At 42.9% G+C, this 22,478-nt stretch overlaps 1 protein-coding gene across 2 annotated transcripts in view; it reads right to left on the bottom strand.

The window, feature by feature from the left end:
* The window catches only part of ZBTB16 (zinc finger and BTB domain containing 16), a 193,895-nt gene that overhangs the window by 103,795 nt on the left and 67,622 nt on the right, over window positions 1-22,478 (bottom strand). For both annotated transcript variants that reach the window (XM_028708300.2, XM_028708301.2), the window contains exon 3: window positions 2,489-2,586. In XM_028708300.2, coding sequence (XP_028564133.2) covers window positions 2,489-2,586 — 98 coding nt within the window. The remainder of the gene's footprint in view (window positions 1-2,488; window positions 2,587-22,478) is intronic.

Here is a 22,478-nt window from a genome sequence, read left to right as displayed (position 1 = left end):
TACAGGAAGCGAGTGCCTAATTCTGCAACAGTTTTACTAATGCAACTCCAGTGGTTGCTCAGAGAATGCAGCTTTCGCAACACATACACAGAAATGCAGAACGTATTGGTGAAGACAAAGACGGGCGAAATAGGGGGAGCCATGTCTGTCCATCCTGGAAGGATGGAATAGTAATCAGCCACTTGGGATTCAAAGTCTGCCGCTCCAGGGCTGTGCTTAAGCACCTGCAGTATCAAGGAGCCAAGGAAAACCATTCAGAACGGCAAGACCTGGCTCTGAGGACCTCTGACAAAGTGTAACCAATTGGTTTTAATGGCTGGGAAATCATTGAGAAATTGTAGTTTGTACTCTTCAACAGGGCAAAGTCTGAAGCGTCGCTCATGGTCTGAATTGGTATGCATTTAAACCAGGAGGTCCCTAACTCCAATGGCAATCATTAGAAGTATGTTTCTGGTGTATGGAAAACTCTCAGGAGGGAAGGAGACCACAGCTTCTAGAGGCCAAGGAGTTGAACTTCTGCACATCCTTTGCCCTAGCACAATGGCTGCCATTATTTGGTAGCCTGTTGTCAAGTGGACACAAGACCACACTATGGACTAGAAAGCTGTTGGTTCAGTCTTGTGCTGGCCATGAGCAAGCTCTGCCATTTTTCTCTCAACCAAGCCTGTTTGCAATGCAGAGATAATATTGGCCTAACTTAGTAAAGGTAAAGGTACCCCTGCCCGTACGGGCCAGTCTTGACAGACTCTGGGGTTGTGCACCCATCTCACTCAAGAGGCCAGGGGCCAGCACTGTCTGGAGACACTTCCGGGTCACGTGGCCAGCGTGACAAAGCTGCATCTGGCGAGCCAGCGCAGCACACTGAACGCCGTTTACCTTCCCGCTGGTAAGCGGTCCCTATTTATCTACTTGCACCCGGGGGTGCTTTCGAACTGCTAGGTTGGCAGGCGCTGGGACCGAGCAGCAGGAGCGCACCCCGCTGTGGGGATTCGAACCACTGACCTTTCGATCGGCAAGCCCTAGGCGCTGAGGCTTTTACCCACAGCGCCACCCACGTCCCTTACAAGTTTGGCCTAACTTACAAGTGCCCAAATCCCAGCAGAGCAGAAAAGACTATTTATGTATGTGACCATAGCTGCCTGGATGTTAATGGCCCAGAGATGGAAAGAAGACAAAGTCCCTACCAGAGAAGAATGGCGGATTAAGTTGATGGACTATGCCAAAATGGCAAAAATGACCAGAAGAATCAGAGATCAGGAAGGCCAAAATTTTAATAAGGAATGGGGAAATTACATAATTTATCTTAAAAACCATCGTAAACAGCTAAAATCATTAGTAGGATTGGAATAACACTTGTAGTTTAATGTTGAATTTTGGATATAACAGAGATGAAAAATATTTGGATTATTATAAAAGATGCAGGAGGAAATTGTTAACAAACAGACCCACAAAGGGGAGGAGGGAAGTACAGGAGAGTCTTTGGAATCTTATTTTTATGTTGTTGGATAATTGATTGTAAATTTTTAAACTGCAAAACTATTTTTAAAAATAATAATAATAGTACTGGCCTAACAGCCCACACAGCAAGCTGCAGACACAAGATAATCTATGCAAAATAAGAAAAGCTGTTCCGTTCTTACAAGTTGGGACCTAACTCAGGCTGGTGACCAGGTATGAGAGCTTTCCATTATCACACAAGCATCTTTAACAGGCAGACCAGAGCAATATTTCACAGGGATGAAAAGGGAACAAGTTGGGTCACAGGTTAACAGCAAAGAGGGCCAATTGTCAGCAAACAGCTCAGTTTGGTGGCTTTGTAAAACCTTGTTCTACACACACCTGTGATTTGATTCATTCTATGTTCTCCATGGAACACAGAGTGCTCACTGGAAGGACAGATCCTGAAGCTGAGGCTCCAATACTTTGGCCACCTCCTGAGAAGAGAAGACTCCCTGGAAAAGACTCTGATGTTCGGAAAGATGGAGGGCACAAGGAGAAGGGGACAACAGAGGACGAGATGGTTGGACCAGCATGAGTTTGACCAAACTGCGGGAGGCAGTGGAAGACAGGAGTGCCTGGTATGTTCCATGGGGTCACAAAGAGTCGGACACGACTAAATGACTAAACAACAACAAACAACAAATGTTCTCCATGATGAAGGGATATGTGAAACTGAGAGGCTTGCAACCAATTTTAAAATACACATTTTCCCAAACTTTGTCTCTCTTGCCTTTTGGAACAAGTCCCGCCTCATATGCACACACCAGTCACTATTTATAAGGAAGGGGTGACATAACATGAAATGCATTGACATCTATTTTGGACCTAACCTAAGTGTTCATCTTCTTGTATGCTCTAAACTCAATATGATGGGGATGATGACGATAGAGTTTCAGCATATTCCAATCCTGATTGAGCTAAAATACCATTAACCTGGAAAGTGTATGGGAGGAAGGAATGCCCCCCCCCCATATTTTTCCAAACTTACCTGAATGAGCCAATAAGTGCATCCGGAGCCGCAGGCTGTCAAGGAATCTTTTCCCGCACAATTCACACCCATAAGTCTTCATCCCACTGTGCAGTTTCCTACAGAAAGACAAAAGATGGGTGGAAAGTGAGTTCTCTTGGTATGTTCAGAGATTTTGAGTGCTGGGGTGGAAAGAATTTATTTTTAAACATCAGCACTTAACCCATGGGAATGTTTCACAAAATCTACTGTTACTGACAGATTCTCATCAGTTAAGAATCACAGGAAAGATATTATATTTAACTGGGAGGGTTAAGCAGGGGAATGTTTAAACAACCACATAAGCTTGTTGTCATAAAAAAAAAGTATTCAAGACTTCTCCTGAAGCATTTATACATTCAACCAAATAAGGCTTTAAAAGACATGAGCATACTCACAGACTACAAAAAAAAAACCAAAACAAAACCCACCTCTCACACACCTGGGCTGATGTGACGTGTGATAGATGGTTTTTTGTTGTAGCCTTGCTCAACCCAGACTCAGTTCTGCAGCTGTAAAATGGGCACTTTTAATGACCGGAACGGAATAGCCACAGACAGGTTGATGCTATAATTTGAAACATGTTCCCACCCCACCCCATCACCCCCAATCTACTGATGGACCACCTCTCATGGTGGCTAGTCGGGGCTGCTGAGAGAGGAGTCATAAAGTGCTTTTTACATTTATAAAAAAAATGTGGAAACAACTGGTGAGAAGAAGCAGCAATATATGAGTTAAGGAAGGGCAGAAATGCCAAAAGAATGATTGGAAGCGGGGAGGGTGGGGGGTGAAGAGGAAAAGGTACTTAATCAACATCCTGGGAGATTTATTTTCCTGCTTCCATCTCTACTCCTAACCCAGGGCTGTGAATCTAGACACTTCCTAAGACAGGTGATGAAAGGCACCCATCCATGGCCTTTCTGGTTGGGAGCGTGCACTGTCTCTTTTATAAAACAGCTGCTCATTGAAGAGTGAACTGGTGAAGTTCTTGAGCCATTGGTCTCGCGGCCCAAATGATATTTAGCAGGCTGAGCTATATATGTCAAGATGGGGCAGTAGCAGGATTGATCCCAAGAAGACAGAGGAAGAAATAGTTGCCCAACTTCTATCGGTTTTAAATTCCCATCACTGAAATTCGTCTACATCCCTATGACAAAGACACATGGAGCAAACAGCCACCCAATCACAGCTAAGCTACAGACTGTATGGAGTATCACCCCCCTGTCAATCAAATCCCTTCCCCAAACAGGCTCAAAGGGGCATGAACTATGAGAAAAGCAGCTGCCTAGGGGCACATCCCAGACACTCGATGGGGGTACAAAGCAAAGCAGGTGAGGGGTGTGGTTTATATAGGGGGTGTGGTCTAGAGAGAGTCCCAAGAGCAGATTTGGGAGGTCACCAGGTCTGGGGTTCCTCAGCACTGCACTAAAAGTCCCACACAGTTTTTTCTCCACATTTTAACAGTGGAGAGGGTCACTACAACCAGAGGGCGGGGAATGTTGCCACGGAATAACACTGCCTAAATGTAAATGTGCTTTGCAGCATGCAGCAGTGAAAGGAAGACTGAACCAGTTTAGTTGCATAGTGCAGAATATAATGGGGGGCACAACCTGATCCCACATTTTTGCACCGGGGGGATATAACCATTTTTGCACCGGGGGGATTAACCACCCTGTAACCTCACTTCTCGCAATGAGGGAACTGCCAGAAGGCCCTCAGCACTGGATCTCAGTGTCCGGGCTGAACGATGAGGATGGAGACGCTCCTTCAGGTATGCAGGACCGAGGATCTAAACTACCTCACTTTTGAATCCTGTGCCCCATTTTGGCTGGATACCAGGTAGAGAATTCCATCAGAAATGGGAATAGCAGCAGAAATTGCCACAATTTGCATGGTCGTCTGAAGTCAGAAATGGAAATCACACAAGGAAATATGAGCAGTGGTCATATTCATCTTGTTGAGTTTGCAAATCTTCCATAAATAATTATATTATTTTCTGCATTGTTTCTGATGCTTCCCTTCCATTGAAATCAATTACACACAGGCAACTCCCATTTTAGCTGCGACCGATATGTGTGTGATTGCACACACACGCACAGGACCAAACCTGGAAATGACCCAGAAACTTCATAAAGACATCACCAAACCGTCACTAAAAGAGTGGAACAGGGATGGAGCGGGGGCGGAATAGAGTGTTTGCAGGCTTTCCCAATGGATTCTGATTTCACACAATTTCACATAAGCGCGCAATGACCAGGAACACAACCCCCACACAAACAGGGCGTTGCCTGTAATTAATTATTTTTGTTTTAACCATGATGGACAGTGAGACAAATAATGCAGTCTTTTGTGGAAGACAAATTGTGGTGGAACGGAAACAGCGCTGATTGCAACAAAGTCAGGGTGGACAGAAATCGCCGCCTCCTTACACTGGGACTAGGCGCAAGCATATCATTTTGGAGAAGACACAGCATCGCGCCACCTTTTCAGAGCCGCATGAGAGCCCACGAGGGCCGAATGTGCTGTTCTGAAGAGCCCCTTTCCATACTGAAGGACACATGAGTGTTAGAAGAGAACCAGAATCCCAGTAGAGTGTTTGCAGGCTCCTCTTCCTTGCTCCCTCCCACTGCCCCAAGCAAGGCATTTGAACAGGGTGTCAGAAATGACAAAAGAACGCATTAATCTTACTACACCCAACAGCTCACCTACAGATCTACATGGCAATCAAACTCAGTGTCCCAACCCTTCCATTGGTTACATAACCGAGTCTTTATTTTTTAGTTTTTTAAAAAAATAACAATGCTTTGGCTTTCGGCAAGTCATTTATTTGAAATATCTCTATCAACAAATTTCAGCAGGAACAAAAGTTTTCCATTTGGCACCTGCTTATAGCATGATGTTATCGTAGCCAATCTCATACAGTCTCTTTCAGCAAGGTCTTTAAAGCACTTTATCTCTCAGGCTCCTGGTAGCGAAATATGATTGAAATGTTCTATTTATGCTCAGTGGATTAAGGCTATTTTATTGCCACACACATAAAAAAAAAAGGAAAACCCTTGCAGATGTAAGCAAGGTATTATAGCCATCCACGCTGTTAAGATCTGAAAGAGAAAGATCAATAGACAAGTCGACCATTTTCACTAAAGTTGTGCTTTTAAGAAAGAAGGAATGGAGGGGGGGGGGGGAGAGAGACCCACGAAAACACATTCAAAGTATGTGGGTATTGATTCCCAATTATACACTCCCAAAATGGCACAGTCCAGAAAAATGATCTGCAGTTTTTAATATTTGACATCTGACTGACATCATAAATTCCTAATCTCTTGTGCATCCTGAATAAGTAAATGAACGTCCCTCTAAGCAAAGTAAAGCCACAACGTGGTGCAGAAGGGATTATGGAGGGAGACACACACCGTGGAAATCTCCTTCTGCTTCAAGAGAACACAAGTGATCCTCCTGGGGAGGTTTGTGCCACAGGTTAATACGAATGCACAGGTGAAGACAATTCTGCTGAACTGGTGCTGAACAGGCCGACACAAATAAATCAGCCCCAAACTAGCAAGCCACCCATCTACAAGCTTTGCCTGCCATTGTTCTAGCAGTTGGAAATTTGGGAGTCTTTTTCCTAAACAGCACAGCAGATTGCTATAGCTTGCACATGTCCCACTCTTAAAGGGGGAGAGTCAGAAAGGTATGTTTTTATCAGGCCCGTCATACATGTATATTTATCAAGCAACGCTCTAGGAGTAATACTACTAGTCATTTAAGACTCCAACTTCTTATAGCCCTTGATATCAAAGTCAACCAATGGGGAAGGGCCATAGACTCAGGGGAAGAGCATATGCTTTGCATGCAGAGGGTACTGGGTTCAACTGGCATCATCTCCAGGTACAGCTTGGGTGGGGGGAACCCTGCTGCTGCCAGTCAGTGTAGACAATACTGAGTTAGGTGGACCAATGGTCTGACTCAGCATAAGGCCATATGGTAACTGAAGAGGGTTGAGGCTTCTACTGAATTTCAGTATGCTGGTTTTGTGAATGTGATCCCATGTGACCAGACTGTGCACAGCTGAGCATATCCTGGGTCAAGGGGGCCATGCTAGAAAACAGCTACTGACTTATCAAACCATTCAGAGAGTCCACACAAAAAAAGAGCCAAGTCATGTGAGCTAAGTGGTCTTCATTCAGGTTCTGAATACTGTCACCAACCACCTCCTAGAGTGGCCTCTATCTTCCCCCAACTGCCACCACAGGGGCAGAGGAGAGGGGAGAAGAAGCAGTAATATTGATATTATCCATTCTACTGTAACATTATATATATCACAAGAAGATCAAACCTATCCATTCCTAAGGAAATCAGCCCTGAGTGCTCACTGGAAGGACAGATCCTGAAGCTGAGGCTCCAATACTTTGGCCACCTCATGAGAAGAGAAGACTCCCTGGAAAAGACCCTGATGCTGGGAAAGATGGAGGACGCAAGGAGAAGGGGATGACAGAGGACGAGATGGTTGGACAGTGTTCTTGGACCAAACTGCAGGAGGCAGTGGTGACAGAAGTGCCTGGCGTGCTCTGGTCCATGGGGTCATGAAGAGTTGGACACGACTAAACAACTAAATAATAATAACAACAACAACCCACAGCTTTAGTTCCACCTGAAATATAATTGTGAAGCGGGAGGCAATGCCTACAGTTGAATACATCAGTGATACATCCTTTTTCTATGCAGGTGCCAATTGTATGCAGAAGGTCTCAGGTATGAAACCTAGAATCTCTTCTCACAGGTAGAAGGGCTGGGAAAGTCTTCTACCTGAGACCACAGAAACCAGCTGCCAAGATACAAAGCCAATACCGTAGGCCTTGTTTGCCAAGGCGACAAACCTGGACTAGGAACAACCCAGGAACCTAGTCCTTCAAGCAGCTAAAAATTGGACAGTGGTGCTCATGAAAGTTCGCCTTTCCTCACTCTCCCTGTGGAGCCAATGCCAACGAATTTGTGGTGGACTGTTGGCTTCAAGGAACTGGATGGACTTTACTTCAACACTGGGAATATTTAAGTAAGCCAAAGCCCCAATCATAGACGGTGGCTGGAGATCTTGCAAAGACAACCTACTCAGGAGAGAAGTTATCTCTGAACAACAAGCATGAAGCTCTTTAAACTATTGAGGAAGACCGGAGTTTGTGGGGGGAGAGAATTGCTGCACTCCTGCCTTCCGCAAAGGCCACTGGAAAGAACAAACAATCAGACTCTGGACTGGAAAGCAGGGGGCCTCTCGCAAGCAGTAGGTAATTAAAAAGGCCTGTAAAATCTCCTGCAAAAAAAAGCAGCACTTCAAAGAGACCGTAATTCCAGCACTGACCAGTCAGGACTGTGTGGTGTAAAAATTATGAGTTTTCCCAATGGGGTGCTTTGTGTGAAAAGGCAAAGGGGATTGGTGGCAAGTGATTCGGCACCACTCGGGGAGAATTTTATGTTTGTGTGTGTACAAAGGGTGTGCGCGGGCATTTGTCAACGCAGGCCGAATCCACCCGCACACAGGAACAGCAGGGGGGCCGGAGAGGAGAAAGGCTCACACACAAGGCCACACTGCTCACTCGGGCCTTTGTTCCAGCCAAGCCAGAGCAACTGCTGTTGCTTGGGCGCTGCTGCGGCAGCAGTTGTTAACCCAGGACGGAGGGACATGGAATGTAAGGGCAGCCTGGCTAGGTCAGGCCTACAGAGGCTTCCCACATGGAGTGGCTAACCTCCTGGAAACCTGCAAGCAGGACTGAAAAGCAACACACATGTTTCACTCCCCAAAGGCATACACCACCACCCCAAGGCAGATTTCTCATATATCTCATATAACCATAGAGTTGGAAGGGACCCTGAGGATCACCTAGTCCAACTCCCTACAATGCAGGAATTTGCAGATGTCCCTTGCGGGGATCGAACCCGTAACCTCAGCGTTATCAGCACCACGCTCTAAACAACTGAGCTATGCAGCAGGCATGGGAATCTAACTTCCATGGACTTCTTTAGCAATGGAAGAAACTTCCACCTTCAATTACTCTGATGTGATGTTCTTTTCACCAATATATGCATTTGGGGGCACATTTTCACCTAATACACTCACTTTTGTACACATTTTTCAGGGGTGGGAGACCTGTCCATTTCTGAAGCAACCACCAATACATTTCATTGAGTGACCTGAAGTTCTAGCATTACACAAGAGGGTCACTGGTGATGAGACACCTGCTTTGCCTGCAGAAAGTTCCATCCCTGGCAGAATCTCCAAATAGGGATGGGGATGTCCCCTGTCTGAAACTGTACCAAATTGATGCCAGTCAGTGTGGACAATCCAGAGCTTAGAGGGACAGATGGTCTGACGCAGTATAAGTCAGATTCTCATGTTCCTAACTTAAAAAAGAAAACAGGGGTTGACAACTTCTGGAGTAGCTTTCCTGGGTTTCACGTAGGAGACAATCCCAGTCCGACCTGGAGATGTCAGAAATTGAACCTGGGAACCAACTGCATGCTAAGCAGATGCTCTTCCAGCGAGTTTTGGTCCTTCTTAAATTCCAAATAAAAATACTACTACTATATAATGCCCCTCTTAAAATGGGGAGGGGGAGAGAAGAGAAAGAGAAAAGGGGATCACTGGGGATACTCCTGAAATGCCTGAAATTCCAGACATTAATGAAGAGGGTTTATAGATACAGTGGTACCTCGGGTTACATACGCTTCAGGTTACATACGCTTCAGGTTACAGACTCCGCTAACCCAGAAATAGTACCTCGGGTTAAGAACTTTGCTTCAGGATGAGAACAGAAATCGTGCTCCAGCGGCGCAGCGGCAGCAGGAGGCCCCATTAGCTAAAGTGGTGCTCAGGTTAAGAACAGTTTCAGGTTAAGAACAGACCTCCGGAACGAATTAAGTACTTAACCTGAGGTACCACTTTTTTTTTCTCCTTTGGATAATATAAAAATTATGCTGCATTTGTTCTTAGAACCTGTTGCATGTACTATGGACAATGCAGATTATGAATGCAGCTATATAAAGGTCACTTCCCCACGGCCACCTGTTTGCAAGCCAGAGTCAAAGCATTCTCTATTTTTGCTTGAGACAAACCCCCAAAGCAAAACATTTCCCATCCAGTAAGTGTCAGAGTCACGGGCAATTTCTAAGACGAGTCAACTTTGTCCATCACACAGGAAGTGTGAGCTCTTGCTGCCTTCTCAATCCTGTGTCAGAATAGTGGTGGCTTTCCCCATTTGTGCAAAAATGTGTTTTTTTACATATTTATGAGCCACACTTTTATGGGAAATGTAGCAGTGTACAACATGAACATTAATACTACTACTACAACAACAGCAGCAGTGTTGCTAAAAGCTTCAAGGGAACGTCAATAAAACTGGCTGGTTACAAAAAGCGGCCTGTCCGAATGGTCCAGTTTTTGAAAGAAAGCTGATGCAAATCTTTGGTGAAGTTCCCAGTCTAGAAGTGGGCCCCAGTTTGCTGCTGGCCTTTAAAACCAAAAGTCCTTGCATCGGCGAAACAAACTGAGACTAGCTGACTTTGCAGGCCCCAAGAAATCAGAAGAAATCAGCACCTCAGAATTTTCAGTGCTGTGCAATAGATGTTGGTGGCACCTGGAAAGCTATAATCACCCCTGACCGGCCTTTCTAGGTTCCTGGCCTATTACTTTGGCCAATGAAAATTGGACATTCATTTGTCCCACTTTATTGACCTTTCTTTCCAAGGAGATATACCAACCATCCCGTTTTCTTTGGTGTTTCTTTTCTCTTAGGGATGGGTGAATTTCTGGGGTTTTTTTTTTTTTTTCTCCTTTTCCCACTCTTGAGTTCTCCACATTTTCACAAAATTTTGTACATTATTATTGTTTTTAAGTCCTCATGAAAATTCCATCAGCATTTTTGGGGAAATTTCTCTCTTAATATACACATTTCTGCATGCAATTTTACCGAATACACACATTTTTCCATGACAGATTTCCCCTAATATTTACATTTTCCCCCTAATAAAATGCATCCTGCATGTTATTTTCAATAATATATGCAATTTAATGCACAGATCCCCCTAGTATGTGCATTATTGTACAACGCTTGGCTGCAGAGCTGCAATGCAAAATTGGAACAGTGCAAAATTCAAGGGATGTTCACATTTCGGGTTCACATAGTGTTTCCTAAAAGTTTGAATTAGTTAGATTGGTCTTTACATGTGAATTGAGTCATCTCTGTTTTCTGTACACTGCCCTGTGGGGCCCTTGTTAGGGTTGAAAGCCAGTTTGTAAAACTAGTTTTTATTTTTATAAATGCATACAATGGGTGACAACTTTTAACCCACTGTAAACCAAACAGTACTTGTTTGCAGCCCAATACTCCTGCCTTTTTTTTTTAAAGCTGCACATAAAAACACCTTTTATAGTATATTTATTTAACAAGCTCCCCCTCCGACCCCCCCCTCCTTTCTCCCCTTTTCTTGTTTAATGAGGAAGAAAAGGGTGCTTTGCTCCGAAGGGGGAAGGGCATAAAACTCTGAGTTGGCATTCAGAAGGGCCTGAGAGTTTGCACAAAGATTCTCTTCCTTCAGGCAGACTCGGCAAAACCAAAAGAAGTACAGATTTTAGGACATTTGATTTTTTTTATTTTAAACGAAAGTATGTGTATAATTCTGCTCCAACTCCTCAAACAGACTGAATACAATGGTTAGGAAATTTGACAGAAAACTATTCCCGGTCATTTATTGCCTTAATACGCACCTTTGTCCAACAGGCAGTTTTGACAAGAGCAATAAATTCCAAATTTATGTCAACAGAGCATATGTTGAACACCTCATTTCTGAGCTAAAGCGGCATGCCGCCCCATAAATCACCGTTCTGTTTGAAATGAAAGTAGATTACAGGCCTGGGTTATTGAGCAGTTAGAGCTACAGTCATATAAATCAGAACTTTTAACTCTGGGCGATCCGTCGCGCAATTAACTAAAGGGTGCTTTGTCATTTCAGGGCTCGAGCATAGGCTTCGTGAGGCGCATAGAGCTACTGGGGGGGCATGGGGTGTTAAGGAGGGAGGGAGAGGGGGGAGTTTATTTGGCAACTGACAGATTTGGTGCACCATCGTTATACTAAATACCTGTCGGACTAGTTAATTTTACAGCCAACTGACTAATCCTTTCCAACATTTGCTGCTAAACGCAGATGGGGGCAGTGGGGGGGCAGACTTGCCACCTCTGCGCTTAGGATCCTAAGTAGTTGCTTGGGGAATCTAAGACGGCAGCTGCAATCCAAGGTGCGCGCCTCTTGAACCTTCCAACGCAAGGGATCCTGTCTATTCCTTAAGGTAAAGGTAAAGGTACCCCTGCCCGTACGGGCCAGTCTTGACAGACTCTAGGGTTGTGCGCTCATCTCACTCTATAGGCCGGGAGCCAGCGCTGTCCGCAGACACTTCCGGGTCACGTGGCCAGCGTGACAAGCTGCATCTGGCGAGCCAGCGCAGCACACGGAATGCCGTTTACCTTCCCGCTGGTAAGCGGTCCCTATTTATCTACTTGCACCCGGAGGTGCTTTCAAACTGCTAGGTTGGCAGGCGCTGGGACCGAACGACAGGAGCTCACCCCGCCGTTGGGATTCGAACCGCCGACCATGCGATCGGCAAGTCCTAGGTGCTGAGGTTTTACCCACAGCGCCACCCGCGTCCCTGTCTATTCCTTAACCTCTAGCAATTTTTGGTCGCAACTGAAGGGCGATTACTGCCATCGCTGATACACCCACCTTTCTCTTGCAGTTTAGACACTGCAAAGACTAGAAGGTTACATCCAACGTGACAAAAGCAACTCAACTGCTGCAATGTCTTCTCTCCATAAACTCCGGAAACTTTCATTTGTGAAGGTTGCTTAAAAATAGCATGTCAGAGAGCCTCAACTTTCTGAGCCAAAGATGCCAGGGTTCCTAGAAAGGGGAACTGACTATTGGTTCAGTTTGATGCGCATAGTCAAGCAGCAAACCCCAACCTGGTGCCCACCATGACTACAACTTCCATCAAGTCCAGCCACCATGGCCATAATAACTGAGCCTGGTGGGAGTGTATTGCAAAACCCGAGGGAGGCACGAGGTTTGGAAAGGGCTGTAGTAGAGTTATATCTTCCCTGTGGCAATAACAGATGTAGAGAAGGTTTTAAGGTCAATTTCTTGCATCTCCAGTGTTTGGGGAGAGAGTTAAGGAACAGGTTGCAAGAGCTGGCGGAAATCTTCCCTTGCCCAATGCCCTGGAAAGCTGTTGCCAGTAAGGGCAGACAATACTAAGCTAGATATACAAATGACCTGGAATAAGGCAGCCTTTCAACTAGGAATTTAGAAGGTCATTCTTTGGATGGTTGAATTATGAAGCATATTAGGAATCTTGCATGACCCAGTGTAAATCTGTGACCAGTTACTCGTGCATCCCTGCAGATAAGGTCTCTTCAACAATCGAAACTGGAGGGTCATCTCTTCCAACCCAGCGTAGACAAAGATAGGCTTGATGTACTATTAAAAGGTAAAGGTAAAGCGACCCCTGACCATTAGGTCCAGTCGTGACCGACTCTGGGGTTGCGGCGCTCATCTTGCTTTATTGGCCAAGGGAGCCGGTGCACAGCTTCCAGGTTATGTGGCCAGCATGACTAAACTGCTTCTGGCGAACCAGAGCAACGCATGGAAACGCTGTTTACCTTCCCGCCGGAGCAGTACGTATTTATCTACTTGCACTTTGATGTGCTTTCGAACTGCTAGGTTGGCAGGAGCTGGGACCGAGCAACGGGAGCTCACCCCATCGCGGGGATTCGAACCGCCAACCTTCTGATTGGCAAGTCCTAGGCTCTGTGGTTTAACCTACTATTACAGAACTGCAAAATTCAGCTCAGACGGTGTGGATCCCTACCAACGCTGCAGAACATCTCTGCTGGCTTTCCAACAAGGAAGGCATATGCCTCTTTCCTAGTAGACTTCCCATCCTTTCAGCTGGGTGCTATGATGACAGACCAGAAAAAGTACATTTCACCATGCAACAGATATTTAAACTGTGGAACTCACTTCCACAGGAGGCAGCAATAGCTACAAACTTGGGTGGTTTTAAAAGAGGATTGGACAAATGCATGCAGCACGAGGCTACCCATGGCAACCAGCCATGGTGGCTATGATCTGCCTCCATGTTCAGCAATGCTTCTGAATGCCAGTTGCTGGAAACCAAAGGAGAGGAGAGTCCTCTTGTGCTCAGGTCCTGCTTGCCAGTTTTCCACAGAACCTAAGAACAAGATGATGGACATCTGTAGATGAACCACTGGACTGCCCCAGCAGGCTCTTCTCATGATCTTCCCAGGATGAGAGGAATCTGCCCTTCTATTACAACCCCTTGTGGCAGTTTGCAGCTAGATCTTGATATACCATTGAAAGATGCTGGTAGAACTAGCAGCCCCTGGAACATAGCTGTCAACGTTTCCCTTTTTTATTTTTTATTTTTTTTAAATGATATTTATTCAAAGTTTCATCAATACATAAAAAATCCCCATAAAATATACATACAAAAACCCCTAGCCCAAAAAAGAAAAAATAGAAAATAAAATAAAAAGAAAAAATACAAATCTCCAATTACAATTTTTCATTTGCTTAATTCTTGAACCTCCTCACACCTCCCTTTTTGTATTCTAATTTAATTCGTTATTTCAGCAAATTCTTCCCATATTTCTCAATTTTAGTTTAAATAGTTAATCATCACACTCTATCTTATTTATTAATCAACATAGCCTTTCCCTCTTTTAATATAATCTATTATTCAATTTACCTTACTCCATTTAACCTTATCTTATGTTAAAAATCTTAAAATTTCAAAAACACAACACATTCATGCATTTCTCCTTAAAAACATTTCTACTAAAGCCAATTTAGTTCCTTTCCGGCAAAATCCCTCAAATTTCAATAATATTGCATTAATTCCAAAGTTAACATAAAAAAATTCCCTTTGTATTTCTAATTTTCATCCAACGTCCCTTCTTCCTGGTTTCGGGTCATATCAGTCCTTTCTGTCCATTACTTAGTCCATCAATCTGGTGTTCTGATGTCAACGTTTCCCCTTTTTAAAGGGAAATCCCCTTATTCCAAATAGGATTCCTCACAAGAAAAGGGAAAAGTTGACAGCTATGCCCTGGAAGAATACAAAACATCATCTATGCACCGAGGGACCGCCCAGAAGCTCAGGACCATAATAAGGAGGTAGCTTACTGGGTGATTTGGAAACCAAACTGGCCAACTGTCAACTCTAAAGCTGAACTGGTTGCGTATCCCCCAAGACACACAAAAGCAGCAGCGTTTGCTATGGACTCACATATATGTGTTTGTGCAGATGTTTTTCGAAAGGCGCTGTTGTGATGCAAAGCCCACGTTCTGGAAGGTTACCAGCCCTACGAACAGCAGCAGCGGCACTATAAAAAGATTCAGACGCTAAGTATTTCCTTCCCTATAAAATATTCATTGCAGTATGTGAGAGCCAAGGAGCCGAAACCTTAAGCCTTTTCTAACTTTGTACTGCAGTAATAAACAGACTTTTATAGGAACCTTCTGATTTTATTTATATCAGGCTATAAATATGTTGTTCTATCAGAGACAGAACCACAGGCGAGCGTACGCAGGCCCTTTGTGGCTCTGCAGGGGGACCTGCATAAAAATGGAAAATGAGCAAAAAATTATGCATGCTGGTTTTAGGTTCACATTTGAAAATGAATAAATCGACGCAATAATTTGCAAAAGAAAAATTAACTCCCTTGTTCTTTTATATATAAATATATATATATAATACAACACGGAAATCAGGTTTCATGGCTTCCTTTACGATGATTTGTGCCAACATAGTACAAAAACAACAGATCTCTAGCTTAAGCTCACTTATCCTAATAAAAGTTAAATCAGCTGTCAGCTTAGATCTTGGACTGAGCACATACTTAAGAATATCTATTTTACTTCTGGGATGGGGGTTGGGGGTTGGAGGGAGAAAGTGTTTACAAAAAGATGCCACAGAGTGGAAATTACAGCCATGTCTCCTCTTTTCATCGCTGTTCAATTTGGCTGTTTCAGTTCTGTGTTAACTGTTTGCACTGATAAAAATGGGAATGGGGGGGAAGGAAAGGGATTAGGCTGTATATAAGGGTATCTGCAAATACAACCACACACCTCCTCCACGTCTCCCCTTCTGCAGAGAGGGCCACCCATGGAGTTTCCACAAGGCTGTGGTCCAGCAGACACACTCAACCGAGTTTTCTGATAGGAAGCAAAGATTTAAAAACAAGAGCCAAAGAAACATGGGCCCTCAGCTGCAAACACAGGAAAAGCACATAGCCTTTCCGGCAGCGTTCTCCAAACTTGGGTCCCCAGATGTTGTCAGTCTAGAACAGGCATAGGCAAACTTGGCCCTCCACATGTTTTGTGACTACAGCTCCCATCATACCTAGCTAACAGGACCAGTGGTCAGGGATAGCAACCTACTTATAGAGAGATGGTCAAACTCCATGTCGTTGCACGTCTTTCCCGATAAGTTGCTTGGTTTTCACTAAAAAGCAGCTCATCGAGAAAGGAGAAACTCTGAGCAGTGTGGGTGGAGAACTACTTAATACCACTCTTCAGCCATGGTCTTCAGATCAGCTTGCATATAAACCCTCAAGAATAGAATAAAGACCCAAGCTAACAAGGACATTACAGCAGGCACTTAAAAAAACTATCTATCATCTATCTATCTATCTATCTATCTATCTATCTATCTATCTATCTATCTATCATCTATCTATCATCTATCTATCTATCTATCTATCATCTATCTATCTATATAATATCCATCATAAAAACAGAATCAAGGCTATAAAAGACCTGGGTGAATATGAAAGATTTGCTTCTGGTGCTGGAACGCTAAGGAGGGTGGCACTGGGAGAAATTCTCTTGGCAAGGGGTTCCAAAGATGAGAGTGCTACAACAGACAAGGCCACATCTGTGGTCACCAGATACTAGCCCTCTGAGGCTGATTTTAATGGCTGGACAAATTGACATGGGAGAAGTGCTTATTTTTGGTGCCTTGATCCCACCCCAGTGAGTGCTTTGATGGTTATCATCAGGTACTTTGGACCAGCAGCCAGCCCAGTTGATTAAGAGCAAGACTGCTCTCTATAGTCTAAGGGTGCTTCCAGGTGAGCATTTATCATGCTCATGGAAGCCCCACTTTTTTGCAGTGTCCACACAATGCTACCATGGTCAAAATGCCGGCCTGTAACCTCCACTTAACCCAGAATTACTCTTTCCAAGGAAACTACTCCAAGTTAGAACAACCTGTTTCAGACATCTCAAACCTCCTAGTGCCGAGGGTTGAATTGCGCCCCCCAAACAGTCTCCCAAGAAAGCCTTGCTTGCAATGCATTGCAGCAGGCTGTACGAGATGTCATCAGTGAATGGGTACATTTGGGTTTTGTGGCTTTTAATAACTGATTTCCCTGCCACACACATATACGCTGTGCAACGGCTTATGCCACGAGAGCTAGCCTGATATGGAGATGGGAAATGCATCCAAAGAAAGCAACAGGCCTCTCCACTCCGCAAGGAGTCTTGCAATAGACACGGCTAACTTCGCACGCCACCTCTGATTCTGCAACTTCTTTGGAGGATGCCATTAAGGAGACTAATTTGCCTCTCGCTCGCTCCACTCGCGTCGTTTCGTGCTCCGGTAAATCAATATGAAAATCAATTCATCCACTGATACATTTTATCAAGATACATGCGGCAATGCCACATCTCATCTACAGTGCAGATATTGTAGATGCCCAAGGTCATCAGACAGAAAAACAGTCCGGCGAAAAAGAAATCCCCCGTTATAGATTGCCTGCAAATCAGAAAAGGGAATGGAATAGAGAGTGGGCAGAGAAGATGAGCCTGGGGAGGCAACAATTACTGGGGGGGGGGGTAGGAATCAAAGCCCTGTTCGGTTGTTGAAAGGGCACACAACAAATGCATAAGGAGGGAGAGGGACACATCATCTCTCCCCCGACTTTGCACATTCACTGACCCTCTGCTCAGACAAAAAACCCTGCTCAGACACTGAATGAACATGCATAGGTTTTGGGGTACAGGGGCTTGGGGGTCCACAGGGCAGGTAGAAGTGGACACCTGAGCTTCTTCCAGGTTAAAAATGGGGTAAGGCTATTAGCAGAAATTGAGTGATATTTGTAAAGAAAAAGAAAAGAAGAATGTATACAAAATAGAAATGATATTATACAATATAAACCTGTGTAAAAAAAAATGTCTGTATTGTAGTATAATGAGAAGGATTGGAAGGACGGTGTCGATGAACACTTTTACTTTGTAAATAATTTTGTCTTGCCTTTTCTTTGCCTCTTTTGATTTCTTTACTTCTTATCTTTATTATTTCTTTATTTTCTCTTCCTTTCCCCCCTCTTTGTTATTCCTTTAGAAATTTTCTATTTTTTGTATAATTACACAATGTTTGTACATATATGTAAATTTTTAATCAATAAAGAATAATTTAAAGTAAGTAAATAAACAAAAAATGGGGTAAGGTAGGGGCCTGGGTGGCACCTCAATGGGTCCAGCTTTTGGAGGGTTCAACACACATTCAATGCTCATTGCAAGCACATGACTTCTCCTAAAGACGCCTGGCAGCTGTAGTTTCCACCTCACAGATATACAGTTCGCAGCACTCATAACTAACTGCAGTTCCCAGGATTCTTTGTAAGGAGTCATCTCTCTCTGTCTGTGTGTTTTGGATTATTATTATTTTTTTTTAAAAAAAAAATGCTTTTCTTGGTTTACAAAAGTACATGACTTGTCTCTTTCCTCAGGTTGTAAAGTCTTTTCTATATATCAGTTACATATGATGTGAGACATTAGTGTTGTACACAGAAGTCTGGGGAAGGAGAAAAAAGAGGGGAGGAGTGGTAAAGTTATACAGTGGTACCTCGGGTTAAGAACTTAATTCGTTATGGAGGTCTGTTCTTAACCTGAAGCATCACTTTAGCTAATGGGGCCTCCCGCTGCTGCTGTGCCGCTGCTGCACAATTTCTGTTCTCATCCTGAAGCAAAGTTCTTTTTTTTTTTTTTTTATAATAATTTTTATTGATTTTACAACATTAACATAAACATAAACATAGACAAAATACAAACAAACAAAACACGACTTCCCCATACCTCTCCTTCACTGCATTCTTATTTTAAGATCCTTTTTTTCTAGCAATCCATCATTCAATTTTGTATTTAATTCCCTTTAAGAATTTTCTTAATTTCAATTTTAACAGCTGTAATTCTCTAGATCATATCCCTCGACATCTCAACATTCCACAATTTTACAACAATTTTTAAGATAAACTTTAAATTTTTTCCAGTCCTCCTCCACTGTCTCTCTCCTCTGGTCACGAATTCTGCCGGTCATCTCTGCCAGTCCCATGAATTCAATCACCTTAGTCTGCCATTCTTCCAGAGTAGGTAGTTCTTTAGTCTTCCAATACTTTGCCAGAAGAATTCTTGCTGCTGTGGTTGCATACATAAAAAAGGTTCTATCTTTCTTTGGAATCATTTGGCCGACCATGCCCAAAAGAAAGGCCTCCGGTTTCTTAACAAATGTCCACTTAAGGATTTTCTTAATTTCATTATAGATCATTTCCCAGTAAGTCTTAACCTTCGGGCAGGTCCACCAAAGATGATAAAAGGTTCCTTCACATTCATTACATTTCCAACAGTTGTTATTGGGCAGGTGATATATCTTTGCAAGTTTAACTGGGGTCATGTACCACCTATAGATCATTTTCATTATGTTCTCTTTTAAGGCACTACATGCCGTAAATTTAATGCCTGTGGTCCATAACTGTTCCCAGTCCGCAAACATAATATCATGTCCAATATCTTGTGCCCACTTAATCATAGCTGATTTCACTGTTTCATCCTGTGTGTTCCATTTTAGCAGCAGATTATACATTCTAGACAGATTCTTAGTATTGGGTTCTAGCAGTTCTGTTTCTAATTTTGACCTCTCCTTCTGGAATCCTAGTTTCCTGTCCTGCTTAAAAGTCTCGTTAATCTGGTGGTAATGTAACCAATCTCGGACTTTAGGCTTTAACTTCTCAAAGCTCTTTAGTTTCAACTTTTCACCATCGTATTCTATAATTTCACAATATTTTGGCCACACTGAATCCATATTAAGTTTTTTTACCTCCTTGGCTTCCACTGGTGATAACCACCTGGGAGTTTTACTTTCCAACAGATCTTTATACCGATTCCATACATTATACAATGCTTTCCTGACAATATGGTTTTTGAAATTTCTATGAACCTTTACCTTGTCATACCATAGATATGCATGCCAACCGAAGTTGTTATCGTAACCTTCTAGATCTAAGATATCTGTATTCTCAAGAAGTAGCCATTGTTTCAACCAGCAAAAAGCTGCTGCTTCATAGTAGAGTCTGAGGTCCGGCAGGGCAAAACCCCCCCTATCCTTTGCATCAGTCAAGATCTTAAATTTTATTCTGGGTTTTTTGCCCTGCCAGACAAATTTAGATATATCTTTCTGCCACTTCTTGAAACATTCCGTCTTATCTATAATTTGCAATGTCTGAAACAAAAACAACATTCTCGGCAGTACATTCATCTTGATAACAGCAATTCGGCCTAACAAGGAGAGTCTCAGCCTAGACCATATGTCAAGATCTTTCTTCACCTCCAACCAACACTTCTCATAATTATCTTTAAATAGGTTCACATTTTTAGATGTTAAGTTCACCCCCAGGTATTTCACCCTTTTTGCTATTTCCAGCCCAGTTTCCCTTTGAAAACTATCTTTTTCCACCATAGTCAAATTTTTCTCCAGCACCTTTGTCTTATATTTATTTAATTTGAAACCTGCTACTTGCCCAAATATTTCAATTAATTCTAAGACTCTTTTTGTGCTGGCTTCTGGTTCTTGCAATGTCAACACTAGATCGTCTGCAAATGCTCTTAACTTATAATGTTTCGTTCCGACCTGTACTCCTTTAACCAACTGATCCCTTCTGATCATGTTCAGCAAAACCTCCAGTACTGTTATAAACAGTAGAGGGGATATTGGGCACCCCTGTCGTGTCCCTTTCTCAATTGGAATCTCGTCCATAATCACCCCATTCACAATTAGTTTAGCTTTTTGTTCAAAGTATATTGCACCTATACCGTTTTCAAAGTTTCGGCCTACCCCCATCCCTTGAAGATTTTTCTTCATAAAGCTCCAACAAATGTTATCAAAGGCTTTCTCTGCGTCCACAAAAATCAACACCGCTTTTCTGTTTATATCAGTCTCCAACAGTTCCAAGATATCGATAATATTCCTTACATTATCTGCCATATGCCTTCCTGGGAGAAAGCCTGTTTGATCCTTATGGATCTCCTCTAGTAGAACTTTCTTAAATCTTTTTGCCAAAATATCTGCAAAAATTTTATAATCCGTATTCAGGAGTGATATAGGGCGGTAGTTCTTAACTTGATGTTTCTCAGTTTCTGTCTTCGGTATAAGTGAAATAAATGCTTCTTTCCACGATTCGGGAGCCTTTCTCCCCTCCAAAATTTGGTTGCAAACTTCTTTCAATGGTTGTATTAACCATTCTTTCAATGCTTTGTAGTATCTTGCAGTCAAACCATCTGGTCCTGGTGATTTTCCCAGTTGCATGTCCTGAATGGCACGCTCTATTTCTTGCTCTGTGATTTCCTCATTTAGAATTCTTTGGTTTCTTTCAGAAATTTTTGACAATCCATATTTTTTAATGAATTCTTCTATCTCTTGTTCATTTTTTGGCCCCTGTGCATACAGCTTCTTAAAAAAACTTTGAAAGCAATTACTTATCTCATTTGGTTTGTTGATAAGTTTCCCATCTACTTCGAGGGATATCACAGTATTCAACTTTTGTCTCTTTTTCAGCTGCCACGACAGTAGCTTCCCACATTTATCTGCTGATTCAAACGTCTTTTGCCTCATTTGTTTTATTTTCCATTCTATCTCTTGATTCATCAGTTCCATGTATTGTGTTTGGTAGAGCTTTATTTCTCTTAAAATCTCATGGGACTTAGGTTTAAACCTAAGTTTCTTCTCCCCTTCTTTTATTAGGTTCCAAATTTTCTCTTTCTTCTCATTCTGTTTTTTCTTCTTTATAGAATTTTGTTGTATTAGGAAGCCACGCATCACAGCTTTACTTGCGTCCCAAATTATCCTCTTTTCAACATCCGAATTCAAATTTATCTCGAAGTAATCTTTCAGCGTCTTTTGGGCCTTTTTACAAAATGCTTCATCTCCAAATAGAGCGTCATTCATTCTCCATCTAAAGGTTCCAGCTGTTGTCAGTTTCATTTCCATCTTTACTGGATTATGGTCAGAACAGGTTTTTGGACAGATTTCTATTTTTTTAATCCTTGATGCCAGATTACTGGAAATCCATATTTGATCGATTCGAGTCCATGTCATTTTTGCCTCAGAGAAAAAAGTCCCCTCCCTTTCCAGAGGGTTCCTAGTTCTCCAAATGTCAATCAGGTCCAGGGTATCAGTCAATTCAAAGAAAGTCTTTGGTAATCTCCCATCTTTAGATATTACTTGTCTTTGGGCCTTATCCATGTTTGTAGAAACAACTCCATTCATGTCGCCCATCATTATAATTTTCAGGTCCAAAAAGTCCATTAAAGTCTCATGCAACTTCTTGAAGAACTCGGCCTTCCCCTCATTAGGTGCGTAAACTCCTACAATCAGAATCTTTTCTCCTTGGATTTGAATTTCCACTGCCAGATATCTTCCTTGTTCATCTTTAAAAATCATTTTTGGTTCAAATTTCTCCTTAACATAAATCACTACTCCTCTTTTCTTGACTTTATCTGAGGAAATAAATTCCAGTCCTAATCTTCTGTTTGTTAAAAGCTTCCTGTTTATCCTGGCAATGTGGGTTTC

Source organism: Podarcis muralis, chromosome 15, assembly GCF_964188315.1.
Source record: "Podarcis muralis chromosome 15, rPodMur119.hap1.1, whole genome shotgun sequence".
In the NCBI taxonomy this organism is placed as follows: Eukaryota; Metazoa; Chordata; class Lepidosauria; order Squamata; family Lacertidae; genus Podarcis; species Podarcis muralis.
Note: the sequence above shows the minus strand (reverse complement) of the source record. Positions and strands in the feature narration are given on the sequence as shown.